Source organism: Lepidochelys olivacea (genome assembly GCF_965140295.1).
Source record: "Lepidochelys olivacea isolate rLepOli2 genome assembly, chromosome: 6".
NCBI classification, from domain to species: Eukaryota; Metazoa; Chordata; order Testudines; family Cheloniidae; genus Lepidochelys; species Lepidochelys olivacea.
This window is the reverse complement of record NC_140416.1, coordinates 113,872,949-113,894,221: the sequence shown is the minus strand read 5'-3', so window position 1 is coordinate 113,894,221 and position 21,273 is coordinate 113,872,949. Positions and strand designations below refer to the sequence as shown.

Sequence of the window (21,273 nt, the reverse complement as noted above, 5' to 3'; positions counted from 1 at the left end):
GCAGGCTGGTTAGAATTTTACTAGCAAAAGCAAACCAAAAAAGTTATTGGACTGATTTATTTTAATTTCTTTGATTGAATCCAGACATTATCCTATATCTCTCAGAAATGGGAAGTGAAATGTGTTCTCATATCCGGCTCCCAGAACTTAATGAGACTAACATCATTGGCAATATACTGTGAAGTATTTAAACTTGCAACCAGTTGACTGGAAATAAGAAGTCTGTAGTGAATTCTGAATGAATATTTCTCACACCCAGTTCTGTTACGAAATGCAGAAAGAAAGAACTGTTTGATACTAAAACAGTAGTGTCTGAGCGTTTCTTTACTCAGTTCTTTGTGGGTCCTTATTTCTCTCTCTCTCATCCGTTAGTATTTTCCCAATCTCTTGTTGTTGCCTGATGGGGATGAGACAGCCAGAGGGATAATGTCAAGTCCCCTTTAGAGAGGAGGGGTAGTCTTGTGGCTAAGGGACTGGGCTGGGACTGCAGTTGTAGATTTGATTCGTAGATCTGCCACAGAGTCTTTGTGTAACCTTGGGCAAGTCACTTGAGTTTTCTCTGCTTCAGTTTCCACCTGTAAAATGGGGAGGCAGTGTTGCCTAGTGGATAGAACACTGGACCAGTACTCAAGAGACCTGAATGTCTATTCCTGGCTCTGCCACTGGCTTGCTGGGTGACCATGGACAAGTCACTTTACCTCTCTGTGCCTCAGTTTCCCCATATGTAAAATGGGGACTATACTGACCTCCTTTGTAAATTCTTTGAGATGTAGGAATGAAAAGCGTGATATAAGAGCTAGATTTTATTAATATTTGATTATAATACTTCTGTTCCCTTTTGTCTTGTGTGCATAAATCGTAAGCTATTTAGGCAGGGGATTGTCTCTTACTATGTGTATGTACAGCACCTAATACGATGTGCCCCTGATCTCGGTTGTGATCTCTAGATACTACCATAATACAAATAAGATGTAGTAATAGCTTGTAAAAGGGCTTTAAGATCTATAGGTTTGAGCGTTGTGTATTTAGTAGTAGTATTTTAGTTTTTTAAAGAGTATGGTCCTTCTCATCACTATCCCTTCTCTTAGGGATGTCAATGTTCTGAGTGACCGAATGGATATTTCAGAGTTTGAAATCACATGTATTAGCTTAATGTGGTGGTTTCTTTTTTACTCCCTGCAATTCCCCGCTCCCTGCAGTGATGGACACAAATGACAGGTTCCTGAGGAAGATCACTATCGGACAGTCTCCGACAGAGAAGGGCTTCACGCGAACGGTAACTGGTTCCTGCCTCTTGGGGCATTTAACCCTTTGAAAAGCAAGCATGAGAAAAACAATCCCTGAATAAAATTGTCATGTTCACCTCTGTGAGCCTTTCTTCCGCTAGGAATTAACAAATGTGCATTGTGCTGTCTCCCTGTTCAAATGAAGGTGAGAGGATGTGAAGCAGAGCCCCTAGCAGTATTAAAATTCCCACCCCAAAACCTGCCTCATTTGGTTTTAAAATTTGGTCACCAAAAAAGTCTTTCCTTGAACATTGGTTTCATGGTGGACTCGAATGATCTGTGTAGAGTCTCTTTACCTAAAACCAAGCCATGCAGAATTATATTTTATTTAGTGCAGCAATAACCATTTACAGCTGTTCCAGGGACTTTCTGTCTTATAGGGACGAGTAGTTTTTTTCCCACATGCTGCAGCATTGAGACCAATTACTTAGATTGCTCTTTAAAATACATTCTGGCATGAAACTTTATACTGGATTTCTGATGCTACATTACTAACCAGCTTATGTGCCTAGAGAAATATATTTTCATATGATGTTAGTAGAGTAATGTGGTGCCTGTCCATTTTTCTTTAAATTGTAGAAAAACCCTAATTAAACACTGAACTTTAAGCACTCTTAGTTGTGATACTATAGATCTGTTTCTTTTAAAATGGCAAAAATAAATTTCCAAGAATTCAGTGCAGCTAAAATTTCTGCTTAGCAGCCCTGACATTTCTCTTCTCTTCCCCCCCCCCCCCCCTCTTTGTTTGTTACAGGCCCAGTTTGACATCACGGTGGCAAGTGAAATTATGGCAGTCTTGGCACTCACTGATGGACTAGGGGATATGAGAAGACGATTGGGCAAAATGGTGGTAGCCTCTAGCAAGAAAGGAGAGCCAGTGACTACAGATGATCTTGTAAGAGAGCCATATAATTGCTACATCCCTAAATGTAAAACTCTCCTTGTTGCAAGTGAAAGTCCTCTGATGTAAAACAATAAGAAGATGTAAGAAGATGGTTCCACATAGGAGGGGTTGTAGGCTATTGAAAACTAAGGATGAAATCCTGGTCTCATTCACTTCAGTTTGAGTTTTGACTTCAATGAGGCTCAAATTTCATCCTGAGAAGAGAGAGAGTCCCCTTGATGCTAGGGCAGCTGGGAGGCTGTGTGAGTGGGATCGATCTGCTATGTGTCAAGATGAGGTTTCAGCCCTAAGAATTAATGGGGAAATATGCAATGGCAAAAAATACTGTGATTAAGGTGAATCACTCACAAATGGCTGCATTTTTGTAGGAGTACAGGGTCTCCAGAAAACAGCCTTGCAAAAAAATTTAAAAAAAAAAAGTCCACTATTTCCCACTAAAAAGAACACTCGCTGTCCATTGCCTAGCAATGTCCCTTTGACACCCACCTGAGCCTACATAGATGTGAGTCATGGCTGAATTTGGAACTATATCTTTCAAAAGCCTCGTTTGCCGAAGGCCACAATCAGCACAACAGGGAGATGCTTGGAAATGTTTCCGTTTATTTCACCTTGTTTGGAATGAGCCCTTCCAGAAAAGTGGCCTCCTGTATGAAAAGCACCAATAAAAAAATCCACCCACTGCACCAATATCTCAAACTAGAAACTGTTACAAATATCTTAATATTAAGGCTCCTCCCATCCATCGTGCCCCACTTTAAATCTTGGTGGAATAGTCACTTTGCAGGATGACCAAAAATTCAGCAGATTTGGGCTCTGCAGATGAACAATTAAGCTAAGTTCCAAAACTGGGCGCCCTTCATTGAAAATGCCCTGCTTGAGGCTTTCAAAGCCCACTAGGGGATTTAGCCACACAGTGTCCATTGAAAGAAATGGGAGCAGTGTGACTAATCCACTAATCAGTTTTTCAAATGTCAACTCCTGCCCCCAAGACTTTCCCAGTTAAACAGGCCTGGCTAGTTCAGAACCTCAGGGAGGGGAGAAAAACGTTCGTTACTCAGGCAGAGAGCACTTTGTCAGGGAGGTGCGTTAATACTGGTTGGAATTTGGGTAAAATCAGTCTTGAATTATAATTGTTCTTTACCTAATTGTTGCAAAGTAGAGGATCTCATCAAATCTAACTCACTGCTTCTCTCGGCCATTTGAGTGTCTTCCTCTAGATTTGGCCGGCCCAGTCTCACAATGTAATGCAGTAAAGACACACACGCATACCTCCTCATGCCTCTGTAGGCCTTACACAGGCAAAACTCTAGCTGACTCAGTGGGAGCCTTGTCTGCCCAGGCCCTTCAGACATGGCACAGACAGCAGCAATGATATCACTGTTCTGTCTGGAAGTTTGAAAGTTAGAAATTTTGGAGCAAAACTTAATGGCTACAAGTTCCTCGTAGGATACAAAGACAGTCGAGGAGTTTGGGGGGAATAGTTAAAACTATCTAAGGGTCCATTGAATTATACAGAAGTCTAGTATCAGTAATATTGCTTTGCAGTTTTTCATTATTTTCTTCTGGAGCTGGGTAAAATTAAAATTAATCTATTAAATGCGAACAAAACCTTCTCAGAGTGAGATTGAAACAGGAATTAAATGAATCGGTATGTCTTTTTTTTTTTAATAATTGCAAATTCTCCTTGTGTATTATTGAATACTACAATCCAGCTGAGAATAAAATTGTCTCAGTGAAAGAGACCGGAAGGTTCAAGGGACTGATGATGGATCTTAGCTCACTTGTTCAAATCCAGTCATTGGTGGTAGTGACTTAAAATTGTTACTGCCAGGGCTTTGTAGTGGTCTCAGTTCAGTTCCTAGTGGACTGGTGTCAGTCACAAAAACGCCCTCTCCAATGACTCTAATAGATGGGGAATGTGCATGAAGATAAGGTCACTCACTCCCCCTTTGCAGGCATCAGAAGGATTGAGGCTCCAGGGTGGAGCAGTGAGCTGCTGAGCCTATGCTGTGGATAAATAGAAGACTTCAGACTCCAGTGAGGACAATTGGGCACTTCTCGCAAGCACCAAAATTCACTTTAAAAAATTGTTTCTGCCAGACAGACCTGGCCAGAATGTGGCAGTTGGATGCATTAGTTCTGAGGCCAGTAAATATAAATTTAGATACAAAAGTGGGAAAAAAAATACATTAAAGACATGGAGATTTTTTTTAATATCTTAAATGGGATTAGATACCATCAATGAAAGGAAATAATGCTGTGACTGAAAGAGAAGCTGAGGCAGTTAGCACAATACACTGTTTCCACATGAGTGTCTTATTCACTGCAGTGATCTCCCCCCTGTTGCATGACTAGACCACATAGCATTCTTCAGTGGGCCACATTGAATCGTGAAACTGGTACATCAGTAAGTGCTATTAGCTCTGTTCTTTGAAGGATCACCATAATGGAGGAAGAGCCTGGGTGTTGACTAGGAATTTCAGAATGGTACGAACACAGCCTTAGTAGATCTTGGGAATTGATGTTCTGTTCTCCTTTGTTCCCTTAGGGAGTGACTGGTGCTCTGTCTGTCTTAATGAAAGATGCAGTGAAGCCAAATCTCATGCAGACGTTAGAGGTGAGCAATACACTCCTTCATGGACCGCTTCGGTATGTACATTCACTAGACTGGCAAACTCAAAATGAAGCCTGGAAAAGCTGATTTAATTGCAAAGCTTTAATTTCATTTGATGCCTGTAAAAATGGATCTGCCTCTCTTGTTCATTCTTTCAAGCAATAGTTGGGGGATGTGAAATGTTTCCGGTTTGTTTGTTTTTTTTGTTTGTTTGGTTGGGTTTTTTTGTTTTGTTTGTTTTTTTTTAATTAAAGGGAGGAAATTTTGTGTCTGTTAGTCCAGGGGAAGGGCGCTTGTCCCCAAGGGCTTTGGGGTTGCCGGAAGGAACTCTCATGCCAGCTCCCAGTGACTTGATCTCTTCTCTCCTCCTACCAATGCTTGGCACAAGGTTCTCCAGCAGAATTTTTGTAAAGGGGACTGTGGTTTGGGGTGAAGGAGCAGATGTGAGACCTATGATCCCATGTCCAGTCTGAGTACCTGCTGGTTGTTACAGTGGAACAAGGGGGAGCTAGAGTAAGGGGGATCAAGGAAGTGCAGCTTCCTCTCCTCTGCTGAAAGCAATGGGGAGCTCCCTTTTCTCTCCCTGGCCTGGGGTAGCAGCGTCCCCTGCAGCTCCCCCTCCTTCTTGGCTGGCGCACCGAGAGCCCCCACTCTCCGTTTCTGTCTCCTTTCACCACTGAGTAGAGCACAAGATGATGATGATTTATCTGTATGTTTTCTCACCCACATCCAGTTGCTACATTTTACTCCGCCCACCCCCTACCCACAGTTTGAGTAAATAAATAACTGAACATTCTTCTTCGAGTGATGGTTCCTGTTGTATTCCACTGTGGGTTATGCATGCGCCTGGAGCTGGGGGAATTTGAAAGTAGTGTCCATTGGTCCGTGCATGTGCCCTAGCTCACCTCGTGCCTTGGATCGAGAGGATAAAGGGCAGGGCAGGGCAGACCAATCACCTCTCCAATTCCTTCTCATCACCACTTGGTTCAGGTCGGAACTGCTCTGTGTCCGTAGCTTCAATCTCATCCCTTAAAATATGATTTACCTTGCTAAATAGTTTTGGCATTTTGTACAGTTCATAGTTTTAGTGTTAGATTAATTGTTGGGGGTACTGAACTATGGCCAAGACTCCAGATTTCACACTCTGTGCTTCTTGCCCACAATCTTCTTGATCAGCAACGATCACCAATGCCACATCTCAGCAAGGTGCAGTATCTGCCACTCCTTTCCCATCCATACCCAAGAAGGGTGGGAACTCCACCTCCAAACATACCTTATGGAAATAGTCGTGAGCCCTCAGTCGGACCCAGGCCAGGGAACCTCCCTGTACATTGGTCTGACTCAGCAAGGAGTGAACCTCCTGCTGCTAAATCTGACATTGGTGCCAGAGAATCTGCCTCCATAGACCCCCTGTGGTGGGATCTTCTCAGGATATGTATGAGACTACATTCTTCCTCAAAATACATTTCAAAGAAGTCAGACTGGGCTCTGAGCAAGCCCAACACTTCAGCCCAAGAGAACTTAATGTGTCCTAAGTCCCGAGGCTTGATGAGAAAGTCCATAAACGTTAGGCTCCATCGGTACTGTCATCGGCACCTCCCAAACCTCTGGATCTGTCAGCGCTGTTGAAGACTGTTCACTGACTATCCTGGCACCGTCCTCGTCAGCACCCTCTCTGGCTCTGATAGTCTGGACAGAGACACAATCCCTCTCAATTCGGAAAGAACTGGGTCCCGTGCACTCTGGAATCCCCTTTCTCAGGTCCATTCCTTTCCAGAGATGTTGACTGCTTGAAGAAGTTTATCGCCTGGTCCTTCCTCGAGATGCAACTTCCCTCCAGCACCACCGCCTCTAGAACAGGAATCCGTTTTCTCCTCATCGGGAGACACCGATCCAGAGGAGCCTTTGTTTCCTTACCCTACATCTCCTCCGCCACCCAAAACACTTGCACCACCTTGGAAGCAACCTCCGCATTTAGCTCTGAGCCACTGGCGCTCTGTGACATGGGAGCCTGCACGTCACCCTTTCAACCCTTCCTACTGGCTATATTGGGGGCCCTGGAATCGGGCACCCCCCTGCAGAGTCGGTCAGGTCTGCTAGAGAGTCACTCCTTTCCTCCCCTTGAAGGAGGCACTCAGATCTCCCGCATGGATCCTTCCGAAGAGGAAGAGCAAAACACACCAGATTCGGCGGTTCTGCCAGAGCCAGCGAGACTGCCATCATCCTCTCCGGAGGAAGCGGTAACCCCTGTGTCTCCCCCTCCCTGCTGAGTTCAGGCAGTTCTAGAATTATCTTCATAGAATTGCTGGCAAACTTCAGATTCCTGTGGAAGCGGTTCAGGAATCCCAGCACAAACTCCTGGACATCCTCTACCCATCTGGATCCAACAAAATAGTGCCCCCCCCCATTAATAAGGCTACAATGGAGCCAGCTAGGGCTGTTTGGCGCACTCCTGCTACCTGCGCTCCAGCCCTCAAGAGGGCTGGAAAGTGCTGCTATTAAGTGCCAGCCAAAGGGTCTGAGTTCTTGTTTTCTCGATCCTCTCCCAGTTCTTTGGTAGTCCAAGCAGCTTCTGAAAGGGCTAGACAGCAACATCCCTGATCTGCCCCTGTTGACAAAGAAGATATGTCTGGACCTACTGGAGAGAAAGGTCTTTTCGTCATCTAGCCGCCCGCTCAAGATAGCCAAATATCAGGCACTACTGGCCAAATATGACTTCTTGAACTGCTCCAAGTTGGTGTAGTTCACTAACAGTCTGCCACAACAGGACAGAGCATGTTTCCAGGTGTTGATAGATGAAGGAAAAGTGGTAGCAAAGACTGCTCCCCAATATGCAGTCTATGCTGCGGGCACTTCCTCTAGAGTCTTTATCCTCTCAGTCGGAGACACAGGGTGAGCCAAGGCTCATATGTGAGCCAACGGACACCGCTTTCAAATTCTCCGGGAGCATGGTGCACATGTGTAACCCATGGTGGAACACAGATAGGGGCCACGCATCTTGAAGAAAGAAGCTCCAGTTACTGGTAAGTAACTCCTCTGTGTAAGGAGGGCTGGAGAGGACTTCCCTAGAGCCAGTCACCATGGTGCCTGAATCACCCAGAAAGAGTCATTTCCTTACCCCTCTTCCCCTTTACCTACACAACCTCTTTACACTCACATACACACGTACCCAGAGTGGGTCTGCAATGCGTCTGGGAGCCCAGGTCCATAGACTTGTGGTGTTGGGGCATAAGAGCCCAAGCTCCAGTCTGAGCCACTAGCATGCCGAGGCTGGGAGGCTTGCTCCCAGCTACAGAGTAGCATACCCCCAGAGACCAGGAGCCTCCAGGATGATGCATTCTCTACTTGCTAGGTTCAACTCTTACATTTTCTAAACAAAAACCAGTGCAGGTTTATTCTGCTTGGAGCTGGGAGATAGAAGATGCAGCCCAGTCTAGTGACTAACACACTGGTCTGGGAATGGGGATTCCTGAGGTATGTCTACATTGCAAATAGATGCCCGTGGCTGGCCTGTGCCAGCTGACTCAGGCTCGCAGGGCTTGGGCTAACGGACTGTTTAATTGCAGTGTAGACATTTGGGTTTGGGCTACAGCCTGAGCTCTGGGACCCTCCCACTTTGCAGGGTTCTAGAGCCTGGGCTCCACCCTGAGCCCAAATGTCTATACTGCAATTAAATAGCCCCTTAAGCCAAGCCCTTCAAATCCGAGTCAACTGGCACTGGCCAGCCGCTGTGTTTTAATTGCAATGTAGACATATCATTGGGTTCTAATCCCAGCTCTGCGATTAGCATGCTGCATGATCTGAGGCCCAGATTTTTTTGGAGCCTAAATCAGTTTCAGAAAGAATTAGGCACTTAAGAGCCTAAATTCCATAGACAGATCTGGGCCTTAGTGACTTGCCAAGGTCATGCAGCAAGTCAGCAGCACGGCTAGGATTAGAACCCAAGAGTCCCCTTTGCCAGACCTGTGCTTCAGTCACTAGATTGCACTACCCTTTCTATCTCCCAGCCCCAAGCAGAATAAATCTGCACTATTTTTTGGTCTGGAAAATGTAAGAATTGAACCTGAGCTCAGCAGCACCTAAATACCTTTAAAAATGTGGGCCGTAATCTTTCTGCCCGAGTTTTCCCCTCTGTAATACTTGGACGATAGAATGTTTGTGAAATGTTTTGAGAGCCTCTGACGGAAGGTGCTACAGAAGTGAAAAGTATTGTTATAATTTAACCATCTCTTTCCTGGGAGGATTAATATCTCCACTTCGGCAGATTATTAAAATCATTTTTGCTTCAGATTCTTACTACTGGGAATGAACGTTTGATCAGAAGGCTTTAAGAACTGCTGTTTGCCACAAGTGTATTTTTCTCAACCTCAAATGCTGTGGTCCTTAGCCTTGCAAAGTTTCAGAAGGTACTGAACCTTCCCTTTTTTGTTTTCTCCTGTCCTTTCTCTTCCAGGGGACTCCAGTGTTCGTTCATGCTGGACCTTTTGCCAACATCGCACATGGCAACTCATCTGTTCTGGCAGATAAAATTGCACTGAAGCTCGTGGGTCAGGAAGGCTTTGTTGGTAAATTTGTGTTTGCTGTCTTTCCTCTTGGAAAAGAGACTTCCTTTTGTTTTTTTTTCAAAGAGAGCTGACTTCCCTGTTCACTGTTTTAATGTGCTCTTTATTCCGCCTACAGTAACAGAAGCAGGTTTCGGAGCAGACATTGGCATGGAAAAGTTTTTCAACATCAAGTGCCGGTATTCTGGCCTCCGGCCCCACGTGGTTGTGTTGGTTGCCACTGTCAGAGCTCTGAAAATGCATGGAGGAGGACCCACTGTGAGTACTAGGCAATACTTTCTGTAGGCCCAAGGGACAATTCTTGTTATAAATGAATCCTTTTGAAGTCCTGTGTGTAGCTAGAGATAAAAGCAGGCTAAGATCCTGACTCCCATGGATTTCACTGGGGCCAGGATTTCATCCCAGGGGCATATGTCTGGCTCATTAATCTACACTTTGTTTTGTATCTGACTCTTGCAAATTTGATTCTGTGGGAGGTTTTTAACCACTGCAGTTCCAGAACAACTCAGCTGCCTCAGCGGGTCCTAAGTGGAGAGGCACTTTTGCAATTACTTCCAATAGAGGAGCCCTCTATCAGGCTTTGTTTTCTGGCCTTCCATAGACTCACCACTTGTTTTAGTGACGCAATCTGGCAGCTGTGGCTTCCTCTGGTGGCCAAATCCCTGTTACACTGTCTTATTTGCCCATATGGTTTCTGCGGATGCTACCAAATAACACCATAGTACGTGCTCTCCCCGTGGTATGGAGATGCAGCCTCTGTCCCAAAGAGCTCTCAAAGCAAAGTTCTCCTAGGAACTGGAAACCTCCACCCACACTGATAGCGAATCTAGAATTTTGCAGTTGTCAGCCCTTGCCTGCCCCGCCAATCCCCTCTTGGTCCTTTCTGCCTTCCACGTGTGTCTCCTTCTGCTCCCCTATAGTCTTTTCCCCAGTCCATTATCCCCTGTAGCCTTCGTCTCTGCCCTGAAGCCTTCCCAGATCTAAGAAGCTAAAATGGTTGTTGGCAAAGTGAATCACATTTGGGTGTTATTTTTCCAGCCTGGACTGTAGAGCTGTACATCCTTTTTCTAATGGGCTCTTGTGTGTGCCACTGGCTCTTCTGACAATCTGTCCTGTGCATGCTTTTGTTTTGAGACTGTCAGTGGTAAAAGTTAATAATGTATCCCTGAAGGCTGTACATGACTTTGTTTGGTACATTAGAGATGCATGCCCTGCTTGGTTTTTATTATTGTAATGAAGCCTCTGCACTCTGGGACATCTCTGTCACATCCGGAATATGTAACTCTGCAATATCCTTGTATTCAGAAAAAGATGACAGAGTCTTATGAAGAAAGAAGACTGCAGAATAGGGTCTAATTCTTAACCTGAAATGAGATACAACTCAGTGCAAATTGCTATCATTCATAGGAGTCTCTTGCGTTTCTTGCAGGTCACTGCTGGGGTACCCTTACCAAAGGAATACACCGAAGAGGTAATTCTGATCATTATAAATCCAGTTGTTGCCATCGGCTAACCAGCTGCTTTAATTGTCATGCAATGCACAACCAATAACTAGTGTGCATCACTTCTGCTGCTGTCAGAGTATTTCTTTATTATTGCTGTCTAACTATTATCTTAGCCTGTAATGTTTCATTTTTATAATGACAGTTTGGCTGTGCTCTCTCAAGCAGTTATCATTATTGACCTAGTCAGTGTTCAGAGCTTTCAGTTTCTCCTGAGCTCATGTAATTGTCCAAGTGCTTGATTTTTTTCATGGTAATTTCCATTCTGCTGCCTATGACCCCTTCAGTGCTGGAGCTGTGTATAGATTAAGGAATACTGTTTTTGCAAGTGTGGAAGGGAAATAGGTTAAAGTCATAACTTTACATGGATGCATTTGTACACTTTGCTAATTAGTATGGCCCCTGTTTATTAATGAGGCTCACGTCTTTGCTTGTGGAACTTCTGTGTGAATTCCCCTTTGCACAACTAGTAATGAAATGGCCAGCATCCCATGCTGATAACCTGAAACACTGCAAATGTAAATATGCATAAACCCAAAGCTGTTAACACAGACTTCAGTGTCACATAATTCAGTGTTAATGACATTCAACACTTCACAAGAATGCGTCATGGATGAAAATGAGGCTTTACTGTAGGAGTTATTGAGCTTCTGTCTCTGCTTATGCAGGGAATGGATTAAAAGGAAATCAAGGACTTCAGAGACTTGATTCCTTCCACCTTTGGTTGGCAGCTGAAACTAACTGAAGATATCTTAAGCTGTTAAACTAGTAATAATCATTTGATTTCATTGTTCTGGTTAGAGATGGTCATTCCTTTCCCGTAAGGAAACTTATCTGTCATTCAACAAAACAGTGATATTTGTAGAAAGCTGCAGCATGAAAATTTGTCTTTAAGGCCTTATTTCTATTTTGATACTATTATCATTATTAGTTTCATCTGCTGTTAAAGTCAGAGATTCCTGGTCGAAGTTTCACTGCTCCTCACAAAATGTATCTCGTTTCTCACTGATATCGTTGCAGAATCTTCAGCTCTTGGCAACAGGTTGTAGTAACTTAGGCAAACAAATCCAGAATGCCCGGACCTTTGGCACTCCCGTGGTAGTCGCTGTCAATGCTTTCAAGTAAGTGAGGCTAGTAGTTAGAGCTGTGTTTGCAGCCATTCCACAAGTGTGAAGTGCCGGTATTCTGAAATGTCACCTTTTTCTTGCTTTCTATAAACTAATGTATAAACTGCTACCAACTAGTATCTTGCATTGAACAAAATTGTCTGATAAATATGACTAAGAGAGCTCCTTTGTCAATCTCTTAAATTCTTTCCCTGGCTAGTTTTAATCTTGATAAAATAGGATTGTTGTTTATTGAGCCAGTAATTTTCATTCTTGCTAACTAAATGATTGTGATCAGAAGATGCTTCTGGTGTCCTGAAGATTAAGTATATAATAGTCTATGCTGTCGCTATTGTCCCTTTTTATACAAGCAACAAAGCTTTGAACTGGTATTAAACTGATTCCAGTTGCAGATCTCAGCCAGTCTGAAACTGAGTAATCAGCTAAGGATTTGCCATCCTAAGTGAATAGTTTCTGATATGTAGCACAGTATCAATTTTGGCCTTTCTAAGAAGTGCATTATATCCATCCGATCTCCATTCATAGACCAACAATGGTATTTGCTTTCATGGTAGTCTCTTACTTCCTAGTACAAGAATTATGCTGGTGACACTGACCTCTGTATAGGACAGAAACCACTGAAAATACAGGATGCTGCTCTGTCAGTCATAGATTTCTGTATACACCGCAGCCATTACGGAGAGAGCTGGCTGTACTGCTGTGGACTGGCTTCTTTCACAAGATAGTGGAGGCCTATATGAAAATCTCTCCTGACTGTTAGGGTGGGTCTGCTGGCTTCTAGGATTGCTTTGTTCAGCATTTTAGGATATTTTGGGGGGAAAGATATAGGCTGTATGTTTAAAAGAGGCAAACAAATCATCTGAGTACTAAATGTGTATACTTGGTCATCTTTACAGATCTGATACAGAGGCTGAGCTGCAACTGGTCATTCAACTAGCAAAAGAAGCTGGGGCGTATGATGCTGTGAAGTGCACTCACTGGGCAGAGGGAGGGAAAGGAGCTGTTGCTCTGGCTCAGGCCGTTCAGAGAGCCTCACAGGAACTGAGTAACTTCAAGTTTCTCTACAATGTGGAGGTGAGAACATGCATTGACCAAAGGGGAGACCTTATGTGACTTTGCATTTCACTTCAACAAAAATGTTTGAGGACATTGCGGATTAGAATTACAGACATGCTTTGTGGTCTGTGATACTTCACGAAAGTGCATTGTATCCATTTGCTGGTGTTGCCTAGATCTATTTGCTCTAAGTCAGTGGTTTTCAGCCTGTGGTTTGTGGATCCATACGGGTCTGCGTACTATGCCTAAGATTTCCAAAGGGGTCCACACCTCCATTTGAAATTTTTTAGGGGTGTGCAAATGTAAAAAGGTTGAAAACCACTGCTCTAAGTACTGAAGATCACCCTAAAATCTGAGACTTCCATTGGATCCTAGATCTTTTGAGTCTGGGCAGTGAATTGTAAAGTCTCTTTCCCTGCATTTTGGATGACTGATTGGAACTTGTTCATTGTCTGCACTGAAAGGCTTTACCAGAACTCCCACTCAGAGTGTGAAGCACGTCTACTGTAGGCAACCATGGATCAGGGCAGTGAGGGTATTTACTCCTCAAACTGAGATGCATTTTCCAGGCCATACACTGAAATGAAGAGACCTGAGAGATGTTTTGCTCAACTTGTGATCTTTCTTAGAACTTCAGAATGTGCCTCTTGCTTTGCATGGGGTGGAGCTCACTGAAATCTGCCTGCCTGCCTGACCACAAAACAAATACGTGATCAATTTATTTTATATCCAAGGGCGAATTTGATTCAAACTCTATTGTCTTGAGTCCACAGAGTAATCAAATAATCATTTAATGTCTCACAAGGATTGAAAATCATCTGTTCTAAATACATGGAAGCTAAGTGATAAGTTAAAAATACTGCAAGTAACTGGAAATGTAGTTTATAAATAGAGTTGATGGATGTTTCAGGTAACTCTCTAAGATTGTTACAGGTGTAATGAGCTCTCGTAGTTCAGTTTCCGGCCACACCTTCCCCATTCTGGAGTTTTCTGTATCTCTTCTAAGAACATGGAGGACATCTCCATGTTCTACTTGCTTTTAATCCTTCAATTGCCATTTTCCCTTTGATGCTTTGTAGTGCAATTAATGACTTACTAGCCTAAGAGAGACCCATGCATCCTTCAGCCAAAAGGAGGGTAACTTCCTGGATGTCAGTATTGTTACGAATTACACCTGGTAGGACATGCACACAAATGCTACAAATTACACCTGGTAGGACATGCACAGTTCGAATCTAGGCTGAGGCACATAAACAAAGTCCACAACTGCAGAGTTCCCAAAAAACACCAAGTTTATTACGCTCGAGCGTGGTGCCCCCCTGCTAGCCAGGAGGGGACCACGAATACGTAATGGGCAGGGGGGACAGAGTGAAAGAAGGAAGGAAAATGGAGGGGTTCACAGGGCATGCTTGTGCACACACTGGAGGACCACCCCAGAAACACTGGTGTGATGATGATTTCATATTTAATGTACATGTCCCTCCCGCCATTTTGTTGTGGGTGAGTGGGTGCTGCACTGACCTCAGTTTTTGGCGTGCCCAGCTGGACACACTGTAAAGGGGTTTGATTTTCAGAAAATGCCAAGTAGCAACCCCTTGAAAATCATGCCTCTTAAGGTGTCTGGAGTTGGGCACCAAAATCGCTATTCACTTCTGGAAAATCTTGACTGATGCGCCAAAGTTTGATTCTTTTATTGAAAGCCAGTGCCAGATATTCATGCAAAAGTTTCACAGTGCTCCAGTGAGAGTGCCTAAATGGTCCAGGAGCCTGGCTTATACATCTTTCAGTCAGTGTCTCCAGATCTGGTGTTTAACAGTAACCACCATTTCTGGCTTGAACATGTCTGACTTCCTCTATAGCAGAGAGACAAGGTGGGTGAGGTAATATCTTTTACTGGACCAACTTCTATTCGTGTGAGACAAGATTTTGAGCTTACACAGAGCTCTTCTTCAGGGCTTCCTCTGTAGCAGACAGCTGTCTAAGGGCCTAGTGAAATGTTATGTTATATTTTTGAATCAATGTGTTCACCTTAACAGATGCTGAATTTCTCTCTTACATGCTGTTTGTTTTCCTGAGTACCTAGAACTGCTTTGGACTTTTTCAGAAGTTACCATTCCCCCCTCCCACCACCACTCCTCTTAAGTGTTTCACTGTTGTAACCAGGTTGGATGGTTAACATGTAAGCTCAGCTTAAAGAATATTTATGCATATTTTCTTGCTTCTGGTGACAATACATGAGTCTTGTTTGTCCTACTGTCAAAAGAAACCGCTGTAATGTGATGAGTGAAACCTGTTTTGAAAACCCTCACATTGTTGTAGAGCTGCAAGTAGAAATTGGTGTAATAGCTGCAGGTTGCGTGTCCCTTGATGTGTACAGGACTGCAGAGCTTCTGTGATGTCACAGCCCTTGATAGACTGGCCATCATTGACTTGTTTCTCTTTTCTAGCTCCCGGTTGTAGAGAAGATCAGAATTATTGCACAGCAGATTTATGGGGCAAAGGACATTGAGCTATCTCCAGAGGCAGAGCAGAAAGTTGTAGTGTACACTAAGCAGGTGAGTTCTCCAGGTCATTGTTGCCCATTGTCTTTTCCCTTTAAAACATTTGCACTAAACAGTTGAGTTTTTAAAATGTGAATTCCATATGTGAAGGGCAGTGTCAGTGCTAATCAAACCATGCACCTACAGACTGGAGGGAATCGGCACAGCTGTTGGGAAAAGGGTGGTGTTCTGGTTACGAACTTCTCCTGATTGAAACACTGGCTCACCCAATGTTTTAAGTCATGTCACCATCCTAGCTGGTCTCTCCTTCCCCTTCTGTAATAGGGCACTGGTGATAATTACATCCCTTGCAGCTAGGCTGTGAGAGTTAATGTCTGTAAATGGTTTTGAAGCTGAGTGCTGTGCAGATGGTTTGTGTTTTCTTGGTGTCTTGCATGTTTTGAATGACTTCTCTTTTGGAGAACATTTGTTTGTGAAATTATTTGTATGGCTGCTCCCTTTTCATATTTCTTACATGTCCCTTTATATTCTACAGACCATTCATATAATAGCTGTGTAATTGCTGGTCCCGCACATCCTGCAATTATATTGATCTGATAAAGACTTCAGGTGGGCTGAGAACTTTAATTTTGAGCTGTTAAAACAAAAATTAATTAAAACAAACAAAACCCCACAAAAACGCTTAGTTATATACTGGATTCCTATAAAAGCATTAACCTCTTCTCTGTTTGGATCTGGCCATGACAACGTTTGTTTTTTCCTTAGTGACTGGAGAAAAGAGGAAAGGTGATACAGAACTGATTTGACAGTAACATGCAGGTTGTAGGCAAACCAGTTACTGAGAGACAAGATGGTCTGTTAATCCAAAGAATGGCAGAATGAAGCAGATTACCTAGATGAAAGTTTTACTTTTGCACTTTACAAATTATATCCCATTTTCTTGCCCCTTCTTGTTTCCCCAGGGATTTGGAAATCTGCCAATCTGCATGGCTAAAACTCACCTGTCATTGTCTCATGACCCAGAGAAGAAAGGTGTGCCTACAGGCTTTATCTTGCCTATCCGAGATATCAGGGCCAGTGTAGGTGCTGGATTCCTGTATCCATTGGTAGGAACGGTAAGTGTCATAGTTAAAACCTCAGCTCCATAAAGGAAAAAGTTTTGGAAAAAATGTGTGTGCATTCCAGTTGGTGGTTTAAATCAGTGGTTCTTGCTGGTATCCTATGAGAGGGAACTCTGCATACCATACACGTTATCCATGTAGATTTACACAGTGTACTAATAATGTGTCTATATAGTGCTCCTAATGGAGCGCCTGTACAATACGCTGGATGCCCTTGATAGTTTTTTAAAAATATGCTAAAATAAACAAACCCCTCATTTCCTCCAGATAATTCCAATATCCAGCAACAACATAAAATGTGGCAGATTAACTGACCTTACATATGGTCCCTGAGGCCTGGTCTACACCAACGCTGTAAGTCAATTTAATTTACACTAGGTAAGTTACATAACTGAAGTCGACATAGCTTAGATCGACTTACAGCGGTGTCTACACCACACTATGTTGATGGGAGAGTGCCTTAGTGTCTTCACCAGACCCACTAAATCGATGCTGCTGCATCGATTGCAGTGACACCAATTTATAGTGAAATTAGCCAAGTCCCACACCTAGCCCTATCCAGTGCCAATTTTTTCATGAGCCAGAGCAAAATGGGGGAGCCATGCAACATGCCGTGAGGCTAACAAACCCTGGGGTGCAGATTTGGAGAGGAAGTGAGTTCCCAGGGTCCGAACAGAGAATTCCCTGCTAGCTGTCCCATCTTACATTGGAAGGGCTTTGAGTAATTAATCTGTCCAGCACAGCACCTGCACCAGTCACTCCTTCTCCGTAATATTGCAGAGTAATTTAGTCTGTTTAGAAGTAGCACTCAATGTGCACAATACAGTCAGTGATGCAATTGGATATTTATTACTTTCCTTGTTGTGTGATTGAAGGAATGTTAATTACAGCAAAGACTCCCAGAATAACACTGGCCTTGGACAAGCTACTTAACTTCCCTGAGCATCCCTGTCTGCAGAATGGGGATAATACTTAGTTCACAAGGGTGTTCTGTGGCTTGGAGTTTCTAACTGTGAAGTGCCTTGAAATTCTGTAGCTAAAGGGTCTGTACAGCTGCAGAGAATTAGTTTAACTACTTGAATGCATCAGACTCAAGGTAAGCTCCTCCTCCTGCTTTGCCGCAAACAGTTGATTGCTGCTGCTGATACTAAGACGTAAACCAAATGGGGAGCATAAGGCAATGAGGAAGCAAGCTCCATTTGCCAAATAAAGGACAAAAATCAATTGGGAAAGTTCATAACTGTTTCACTGAAAGGGGAAGGTCCGAGTGCTACAGGAAAGTCAATAGCATTTCAACTCTCCAATTTAAGGAAGCAATATATTTAATAGGAAGATGCACATTTCAACTGCCCCTTACTGTAAAGTCAGTTATCAGATATAAATAGGAAAATACATGGGGTAGGACTAAAGAGTCTTTAACATCTTCACCTAATTTTGAACTGCTGGTGTTTTTTAATTTAAAAACTTGAGTCTTGTATTGCCAGAAGCTGGGAGCGGACATCAAGAGATGGATCATTGGACAACAGAGGGTTGGATCATTCAATGATTGCCTGTTCTGGTCATTCCCTCTGAAGCACCTGGCATTGGCCACTGTCATAAGACAGGATTCTGGGCTAGCTGGATCGTTGGTCTGACCCAGTCTGGCCATTCCTATGTTCTTACCTGTAGCCAACAGCAGCTTGCTTGCTGTAACCCTAAAACCATATGAATTTAAAAGAAGAAAAAAGTGCATGGGCTCACTGGGTTGATTTGTCAGGGTGGAATATCACTGACCAAGTAGTCTGGGTCAGAAGTGAAATGAATTTGGATTTAGCTGACATTTGTCCACATTGTAAAACCACAGTATAATTTGGCAAGAGTCCGTTCACTCTGATTAGTGGAGACCAGAATAGCAAGGGTGAGGAAGGTCAGGATGAAAGTGTGTTACTTCAGTTGCAGAGGGAGACTTGGGTTGTGCCCGCCAGCACTCTGCCAAATTTTAGGTGCTATTCTCATTCTCGAGTACTAGAATCCCCCTTTCAGATGTAACGCTAGTGCTCTTAGACTTGACTTTAAGACAGTTGAAATGATGAGTAGTGCTTTAGATCTGTGGGGTTGAATCTTAATCAATTCACTGTAACTAGATTTGTTGTGTTTGAGGAAATCTTAAAAAATTAAATTAATTTTTAACACCAAGTAGAAGAGTAAACAGTCAGTCATGACGAGCAAGAAATTGCCTGCCTCCCTAAACAGCTGAATGTTTCTTTTAAATCCATGCTTTAAAAAAAACAAAACAAAAATATATATTTAACTAGAAACAGTCCCTGAAGTTCAAGAAAAAAAACAAACAAAAAAACCTGGAAAATGAGTTTAAGTATCCTGAAAGAGCAATATTGTTACCATTGCTCAGACCGTCCGTGCTTAGTCGTTAACTAAAATTCACTGAATTCTTCATGGCTCAGGCACACTCAACAATTTGGTTCCTAGAGCATCTTGAAGATTATTGATCTCCAGTGGCCTTGTCGCGACTTACAGATGCGGAAACAGTGTTGGTGCCATGCGAACAAAGTTAAACCACAGGCATTATGTTTAGTTTTCTCAAACTTGAGCTGCATCTAATCCATTAAACTAGGTTCAGTCACTGCTTCCAAATTGGTTGGTTGGTTTGAAGAAAAAAAAAAAAAAGACAGCAATAAAAACCACACAAAAGTGGGGAAGTGACATCATCAGCTGGAGATGACCAGGGTGGGAACAGGATCCAGTGACGAACGTGATGGGATCACCACCCTAAATGGCTGGTGTAATCAAAGCAGAGTGAAAGGGAGCTACAGACAATCATGTCCAAGGAAATAACATCAGCAATAAAGGAGTGCCTGAAAATCTGGAGGGGAGGAATCTAGTCCTGTTTGGGCAGACGCTGGTAGAGGACCTACTAAATGTTGTTTCTCTGAGTGGATAGGGCATAGAGAGTGTTATCCCTCCTTGCTGCAAGTGGTAACTGTCCAAAATCTCAATGCTGGGTTCATTGATTGAACAAGAAGAACATGGCAGTGTAAATATTTCTAGATTACCTGTGATGAAGGAATTAGTCGGGTCTCATTTAAATAATCTGTCCTCTTTAAAAAGAGCATATGTGTTTGGATACAGTGAAAGATAAATTGAGCCCTTTCCCATCATTAGTTACATTCATTGCAAACAACACAGAATTTAATCCAATGACTTTTGGAGAGTTTGAAATGTAGATGAACCATGGGGTATGCATCTTAGATCAGATGTATGAGAGGGGGATGTTTTCAGAAATTAAAACCAAATGGAACTGGTTTGTTCTCCCATGGTGTCAGTTCTGCAAAATCAGTCTTGCTTTCCAAATGTTTAAAGTATTTTTTTGGCGCAAGACATTAACTCGAATCGACACAATAACATCAGGATTAATAGGAGATTTATGATTATGGCCCTGACCCTGCAACCAGATCAGTCTTGTGTAAGTATCCACCAAGCCATTTGACTTTAGAGGGGCATGATTGCAGGATCCAGCTCTGGGGAATGCAGAGTTCAGGCTGTTGTCTAAGCCCATTAGGGTGTCTCTACCCTACAGTAAAAACCCAGAGCTGGCCTGTGTCAGCTGATGTGGGCTCAAGGGGTTGGTACAGAGGTTCGGGACCCTCCCACCTTGCAGGATCCTAGAGCTCAGGTTCCAGCCTGAACCCAAATGTCTACACCACAATTAAACAGCTCCTAAGTGTCAAATTGCAGTGTAGGCATACCATTAGATTAATGGACCCCAGACTGTGTGGTGCAGTCCCCCAGGAAGGCTGTTTAGCTCTGCTCTGCCCCCAACTTTGCTCCAACCCCAGCTCCTGGCCGTGACTCCACTCCTGGCTCAGGCTCTGCTCCCGGCCACAGACCCACCCCCAGCTGCAGCGCTGGCCTCAGCTTCTGGTTCCCAGCCCAGCTGTGACTCCGGCCCCAACTGTGGCCCCTCTCCTGGCCCCAGCTCTTAACCGCGGCTTGCAGGCTGCGGGGAGGGGGGGGCCATGGACAGAGGTAAGGAGGGGTCATGAGGTAAAAAGTTTGGAAACCACTGCCTTAGATGATGATATGCTGGGCCAGATAAGTACTTAGAAATGGGTGAAATTTTCAGAAGAACCTAAGGAACTTAGGAGCCAAAGTCCCATTGACTTTCAGTGAGACATTGGCTTCTGAGTGCCTAGGTCACTTTTGAAAACAGGTTACTAAGTGCTTTTGAAAATTTTTAGCCTGTAATATATAATAGGTGCTTGATTGTTGGGCCTTTTTTTGTTTGCTTGCTTGCTTGTTTGTTTGTTAATCCTGTGGGTGGATTCAGTGCCTCTCCATGCGTAACTAAGCAATGATAATCACTCTGCATTCTTCAGCTTTTCAGTGCCTACATTAAGGAAAACACCCCACACTGTCATTTACATCTAGTTTTGAGAACAGCAGAATGACAATAAAAATATATGAATAATTAACATTCATAGAGATGATCATTCTCTTAATGTACTGTGTAACGATGCAAAGTGACTTAAAAGGCGCTGAATTTTGTGGTAAAATCAGGCTAGTGTGTCCTTTTTTTAAAAAAACTTGGATTTGTAAATTTTTT

At 43.4% G+C, this 21,273-nt stretch overlaps 1 protein-coding gene across 1 annotated transcript in view; it reads left to right on the top strand.

Annotated features, from left to right (window-relative positions):
* Positions 1-21,273, top strand: part of MTHFD1 (methylenetetrahydrofolate dehydrogenase, cyclohydrolase and formyltetrahydrofolate synthetase 1) — a 68,552-nt gene that overhangs the window by 41,985 nt on the left and 5,294 nt on the right. Inside the window, 10 exon segments of the mRNA XM_084632046.1 lie at positions 1,200-1,276; positions 2,041-2,181; positions 4,739-4,807; positions 9,258-9,369; positions 9,485-9,624; positions 10,796-10,837; positions 11,889-11,989; positions 12,892-13,069; positions 15,499-15,606; positions 16,515-16,667. Of these exon segments, the coding sequence (XP_084488172.1) occupies positions 1,200-1,276; positions 2,041-2,181; positions 4,739-4,807; positions 9,258-9,369; positions 9,485-9,624; positions 10,796-10,837; positions 11,889-11,989; positions 12,892-13,069; positions 15,499-15,606; positions 16,515-16,667 (1,121 nt within the window).